A 7,238-nucleotide genomic window follows, 5' to 3' on the forward strand; every position below is an offset into this window, starting at 1 on the left:
CACAGTTATACATATATATATATATATATATATATAATTTGTCACAAATTATATTACAAATAAGTCATCGAGAAAAAATTTAATAGCTAAACTTATAATATTCAAACCACGCATAAATAAGCCTAAAGCATTCGTAGCGCATAACATGTAATCCATATTCAATATATTACGTCACAATTTCTAATTTTCATATTGTTAATTTTTGGGGTTTCATAATCTTCTCTATTAATTAGAATTTTTGTCCCAAAAATTAACAAAAAAAAAATAGACAAGACCTTAAGAACTCTTACTTGGACATACTATGTGAAACCCCAAAATATATCTAAAATATTATTGAATTTTCTTTTAGTATTTTAGTAGATTTAATATATATGTCATTTATTTATTTATATGATATAATAATGGTGTGCTAGTGATAAGTGTGTATATATATAGTATGTGTTTGTGATAAGTATGTATAATATATTGTAAATACGTTATATACTGCAACATATCGGGCTGGTTACATATATAATATATAAAAAGTTAAATATGCTTAGTTGCATAGTTTCTTCTTTGTTATATACACGTGTATCATATATATATATATATATATATATATATATATATATATATATATATATATATATATACACACATTAATGTAGTCTCTTTTTACACGTATGTGATATATATTTCAGGTTAGTCATAGCTAGGGATGTCAATTTGACCCGTTACCCGCGTTCCGGCCCGTTACCCGATTTATTCGGGTCGGGTAATACCCGTTCTTTTTGGGTAAACGGGTAAACGGGTAATACCCGTTAAGGTTTTAACGGGTCCGGGTCCGGGTACGGGTAACGGAATAGTCATCCCGTACCCGGTTACCCGGGACCCGACCCGTTAACATTTAAATATTTAAAAATATAATAAATCATATGTTTACATAATTAGATGATATATTTTAAACATTGTTTTTAAAAATATAATAAATCATATGTTTACCTAAAGATGATATATTATTTTTAAACTTTATATTGTTGATAGATTTTTATTTTATAAACGGGTAAGCGGGTCTACCCGACCCGCTACCCTTTTTTTAAACCGGGTAAACGGGTAACGGGTCCAACATTTTTAACCCGTTTACCCGGCGGGTATCCCCGTTACCCGGCCCGTCTCAAAATCCGGGTAAACGGGTCCGGGTAACGGGTAAAAAATTATAGCGGGTACGGGTAACGGAATAGGTGTACCCGGCCTTACCCGTACCCGTTGCCATCCCTAGTCATAGCTTTTGAACGATTTTTTTTTTCTTTTGTAGATTCTTCAACTTATATTTTTGACATTTACGTAATCATATCACTAAATCAAATAAATTTAAATAAAGGAGTTATTAATTATCAAAACCATGGTGTATCACGTTTGAATCGCCCTCACTCTCAAAGCGACCTTACCGATCCACTGATTTCTCTTTCTCTCTATTCTCCCCTTTTTTTCACACACACAAAAAAAAAAAAAAAATAAATAAAAATAAAAAAATCTTAAACACCATAGATCTCCTTTTTTTTTTTCTTTTAAATTGTGGTTATTCTAGAAAACTTTTTAGAGTTCTTTTCTTCATTTTAACAAGGGTTATTCGTTCCCCACACTTTTATTAAAGAATTTTACGTTTGTCTCTCTCTTTTTTATGAACATTGTTTTTAGTAGTTTCTGGTTCGATTTAAATCAAAATCATTTCTCAAACGCTTAGTGTGGATTTAAAATTAATTATTTTGCGTCGATTCATTTTGGAAACAATTGGTTTACATGTCGTCTATCTAAATCTATAATCGAATAATATTTTTATCGAATACACAATTTGTTCCGATTATATTTAGATCACTATGTAGACTAGTTTCACAATTTTTGCCCATTTTAAAACCGATTTTGAAATGCTTAATATGACATTTTGTTTAATAGTTTGATTCGAAAGTTTTTCCAATGTTTAGTATTATGTGTTTTATTTTTAAATATGTAATTTATTTTTATTTTCAATAAACAAGTTTTACGGTATAGCTATTTTGGAAATGATGTGCAGACCAGTTTGGCCCAAATTTTTTTAACGTATGATTTTATAGTAGTTTTTTTATTTTTAAGAAATATTTGAAAGATTTTTTTGGCCTTAATGCCTTTACAAAAGTGCTCAAAATTATGATTTATATTTCCTGGAATTTTAAAGAAGTTTTTTCAGAGTTTTAATTTTTTTTCTGAAACCCTAATAGTCAAGAGTATTTTATAATTTCACATTGAATGTCGTTCCTGAAAGTTTCCAGAACCTAAAACCTGTCTTGAATTCTTTTATTAGCTGATCCCCAATAGTCTTTTACTCCGATTAGGTTTCGAGTCAAGTAGAGCTTCAAATTACGTCTTCGACCCAAGAGCTTTATTTATGTTTTCTCGATGTGAGAATAATCTCACTACAACACAGATTAGTTCAAAAATATATTTGATGAGTATATTACTTATGACATGATTTATATGTAGCTTTATATGCTTAAGTATGTGTTTTACTATCTGATGATGTGTTTGCTCTTTTGTGGTTTGTGATTTTAGTGAATTATGATTTGCAAGTTATGTGATGATGCTAATTATTAGATGTTTAATTTAAAGCAGTGATTTATGTTTGGTAAGCTATGTGATAATAAGTTAAAGTAGATTTCAAAATGTACATGTTTTTTAGTCATGTTATTGTTTGAGCATATGTATGAACGTCTTTATATCGCATATCATATATGTTTTTAACATAACCTTCAAAGTGAAAAGATAAAGATAAGCAAGAGAATCGTACCGCCTCGAGAGGTATTAAGCAACAGTTTTCCGAGCCGATGCCCAAATGGGGATATTTCTCGGACCGAGGCCTTAATAAGTTTAGTAGATATGGCGAAGTGTGGGACCTTGCAACCCCATATCTTTGTTTCTAAAGTGCGCACTGAAATAGGTATGACTACCTTACGGGCATCCCGAACTAAAAGTTGATTAAATCAAGAAAAAAATGTCAAGTCACCGATTAGTTTTAAAATACTAATAATCGTTTCAAGCATTGTATTACTCTTTTCATTTTTGTGAGCTTTATATTATTCTCGATGAGCGTAAGCTCATTTCTTCAAAAAATTTACATCTGTGTTGTAGATAAACAACGTACAAAGAACTGAGCATGGTGGACTAGCGGCATCGATAGCGAGATGGTTGGGTCATGGTTGTCATTCACGAAATAAGTCTTCCGTTACGAGTTTTTAAGAAATAAATATGAAGTTTTTTTTTTTTTTTTTTTTTTTTTTTATAAATGGTGGCAAAAAAACTCGATGTTTAGACAAAACACTACTTATATACCCATTCTTTTTTTCTTGGGCAAAAATACTCAAAGTTTTAAATTTAGTTACATGTAAATACTTTGCCATTAAAATTTCTGTTAGAACTTAACGGTCTGAGTAGTAACGGACCCACTATAACGTAACATGTAGTATTTTAGCCAAAGAAAAAAAAACTTCGAGTATATAAGTAGTATTTTGATCAAACATTAAGTATAATTGCCACTATTTTCCCTTTAATTTATTTGGAAGTTATGAAGTTTTAAAGAGTTTTCTAATTTGGTTGAGATTTATATTATGGATTATATTTTATTATTTCACTACTATGTTTGGATTAAAATTGGTATTTCATATTTTCAATTTTGATTAAGTACTTCTCAGGATATTTTTGAAATGCAATCTATATGTTTCTTCAATGCTTTTTTCTTCTTAAAATCTTTAAAATTTTGGTTCGCCTTGTACGATGTGTTAAAAAAAAATCCTTTAATTTTTCTAAAAAAATTCTAAAGTTTAAAAAGTAAGATAAGTAACAGGTCCGAAAAGTCGGGTTGCCATACATTAAGTCTTTCTAAAAAGCTCAGGGTATTGAGTTCTCAAGTTTTCTTCCCGTTCCCAAGATAGCATCGAAATCTATCACCTCCGAGACGATGAAATAGATCTTTAACTCATGACCACTAATTATTATCGGTATTTTTTAAAAAATTACTCTGATAATAAAACATCACTGGACTGTAAGGCCGTTCTGAAAACCTTCATAGTTTTCTCTACACTATCGCCTAATTTTCTAGCCAACTCTAACAAAATAATGAGCGTGCACCACCGTAGTCAAACAATACAAAATGTCAAAATGGGCTAAAGGAAGCTGACCTGCTACCACATTTGAGGTGCTGATTAGGGCATCGACATTGGTGTATGCATTGATGCGACCTTGTGGTATTGGTGCCATCTGGGTGGTTGGAGGTGCTTCTAATCGACCTAGTAAGATTTGTGGCCCTTCTAGTGTAGTTTGCATGTAATTAAGCCATCCATTCTGATTGTTTAGCTCATATTATCCAGTCAGTCTAAGCGAAAATCGATTTCAAACAATCTTTGAGAAAGTGATCAAATTGATCACACTTGAAACATGACATGATTTCCCTTCAGTATTCTATAGAGTGCTAACTTTTTGGAAACCGCGCTGCGCTGGAGAAGGAGCAGAACAAAAGTTGTACAATGATATATATATATATATATATATATAAATAAATAAATATATATTTAAAAATTAAGAAATCAAATAAATGAATATATATAAATAAATATTTTATCTAAATAATTATATATATACTACTAATTATAACTATTATAAGGCTGGCGTTTTCAGTTTGGAGTATTAATATGTTACCAAAGTAAATGGGAGATCGATTGATGAAATACAAGTCATATAAGTAATTGAGAAAGATATCTTAGGTAAACTGAATATAATAAGATTATTTATTATACAACAATTTCAAAGTATAATACTAACAGAGGTTGTGTATAATATTTTTTATCCATATATTTCAATGGATGATTAAAATAATTATCAATACATGATGTCACAAATTTATATTAATTTAGTTCCCTGGAAAAAAAATTATGACTTCGTCCGTGATCACGTACGGGTCTAAATTTATATTCTCCCGTTCATCCCGCTTTTAAAATTGATTGCTATTATTAGATTAAATATAGGGCGCGTGTTTATTAAGTTGTTTAACAATTAAGGCTTTAAATCGGCACAAAGTCATGATAAGAATGCTGAGATTATTTACTGCGTGTGTCAATATATGCACATTGATTTCACAAGAGTCTTGATAGGAATTGGTTCCTGATTGCTTGATTGTTTTAGTTGCTTGTTTATATTTGATCGCGCAAAAGTAATCAATCGTTCAAGTTGTTATCACAGGCAACAAACAGTAGAATAACCATCTCATTATACGAGTTTACTAAGTTCCTCTTTGTATATCGGAACGAGTACATTAATATGTGGTATTATGATAATTGAAGTATTAGAAGCGAGCAAGCTTTTATTACATTATAAGTAGTTAGTAGTACATGGCATTTTATTAGATGGTGATATGAGAGTCAGAGCTCCCTTCCGTACCTGCGCTTGTACTGTGCCCAGAGAGTGTCGACGTCCTTGCCCAGGAGCTCATTGAAGAGGCTGGGGCGGTATCCATTCCTGAGCCTCTTGTTGAGGTCGGCCACGAAGCCGGGGCGGAGGGTCTCCAAGTACTCGAGGAAGCGGGCGGTGACGTCGTAGCCCTTGTCCCAGGGGCTGCCGTCCCCGGGCCCGACCCACTTGTAGGAAGCGCGGCCGGCCCTGAGGCGCACGAAGTCGGCGATGCCCTCGATGAGGCCTCGCGGAGCGCCGCCGTACCACTGGAGGAGGTGGACCAGCTCGTGGTACAGAATCCCTTCCACCTCCCTCCGAACGTCGCCCGAGAACCTCTCGATGTAGCGCGCGCTGAGGTGGATGATGTTGTCCGAGTCCGAGCTCCGAGCCACGCCCTCGAAGTCCTCCACCCTCAGCACCACCCTCGGCGGGTCCCGCCTCTCCGCCGCCGAGTTCTGCCGGAACGTGCTCCAGATGAAGCTTGTCGCCGCTTCCAGGGTCTGCCTCGCGTGCCCCGTCCCAATCTCTCTGTTGAACCGCGCCCCGCCCGCAGTGTTGAACGCGTAGTTCAGGACCGTGTACACCTGGACCGCCTCGCCGCACCCCGCCATCACCGTCACGGCTATCACCATCAACGCACCAACGGAATACTGCATCTTCTCACGCTCTATAAACCCTAATTCTATGTGTGTTTTCTTTCTCTCACTTTGATTTTGATTTGCATCTGTGTGCCATTCACCTATCTTCTTCTCCCTTTTTATAGACTTCTACCATATACATCACCCATACCCTGTCATCAAAATCAAATCAAATAACTCCCTGACAAAAAAAAATGTTAACTGTTGGATTAAGTTGAAATCATCATATTAATTATTAATTGATTCTTAGTCAATGTCTTGGATATAATTAGTAATATATACCAATTTTATGTTTTCAAAATAAAACAGAACATTAATAGCTAGGTTAATAAATGTATTGGACATCAAACCCTCTTATTGAAAGCATAGAATACCTATGGCTGCTGTATGGTCACACATGCAATTTATTAATAAGATTATGCAAGAGTCTTTAATTTTTGAAGTATTTGACACTGATATATATGGTTAAGTTGTCGTGAGTAGGCCGTAATTTTTTGTTTAACATGTTGTGTCGATAAAATATTGTTTGATATAATAAAAACTGCATTTTATAGTAATTAATGTATATTTTTGAATTTTGATTAGGTCGGAGATGCTCGTAAAGAAGTAAAAATGACGTTTCACTAAAAAGATAGACGTGGCGTTGGAAGGAAAATTACTACAGAATTTTAGCATACTTCTCTTGTCATTAAGCATATCTCTGCAATTAAATTACTAGCCCACGATATTCTAATTAATGGCCGCGACAAGGTTGCATCGATTTATTAGATTGAAATATCTTATAGACAATTAGCTATTAGATTGCATCGATTTCAGTAACTGAAAGTTTGAAACCCATATATTGCCAACGCTAAGTTGTTAATTACGAGACTCTTAAGAAGTTCTTTTATTTTTGTTATTATAACTTTCTTTTCTTTTGCTTATCTCAGTGAGAGACGTTGTATGAGACTATTTTACTTGCATTGTGTGTAGGATATACACATTCAGCGGTGCAATAAAAAAAAAATAACACATTTATAACCTGTGTTTTAGTGAAATGTTGAGTTTAACCTCCGATTTTCAAAAATGTCGAGTTCATATACTCTGTTTAACTAAAATGACGAAATTATATCATCTGTTTAACTAAAATGACGAAATTATACCCTG

General features: G+C 33.5%; 1 protein-coding gene across 1 annotated transcript; it reads right to left on the reverse strand.

Annotated features, from left to right (window-relative positions):
* Window positions 1-5,281: 5,281 nt before the first annotated feature.
* Window positions 5,282-6,176, reverse strand: LOC149389165 (uncharacterized). Its single transcript, XM_089624524.1, has one exon. It carries the CDS (start codon window positions 6,108-6,110, stop codon window positions 5,424-5,426), a length of 687 nt encoding a protein of 228 aa, XP_089480650.1. The 5' UTR covers window positions 6,111-6,176; the 3' UTR covers window positions 5,282-5,423.
* Window positions 6,177-7,238: the final 1,062 nt, after the last annotated feature.

This window comes from Urtica dioica, chromosome 8 (assembly GCF_054948205.1).
Source record: "Urtica dioica subsp. dioica isolate 48M chromosome 8, U.dioica_male_clone48M_v1_H2, whole genome shotgun sequence".
NCBI classification, from domain to species: domain Eukaryota; kingdom Viridiplantae; phylum Streptophyta; class Magnoliopsida; order Rosales; family Urticaceae; genus Urtica; species Urtica dioica.

What these genes read in the sequence shown, in the direction of transcription:
- LOC149389165 (XM_089624524.1), bottom strand. Translation starts at nt 6,110, where the DNA reads ATGCAGTATTCCGTTGGTGCGTTGATGGTGATAGCCGTGACGGTGATG.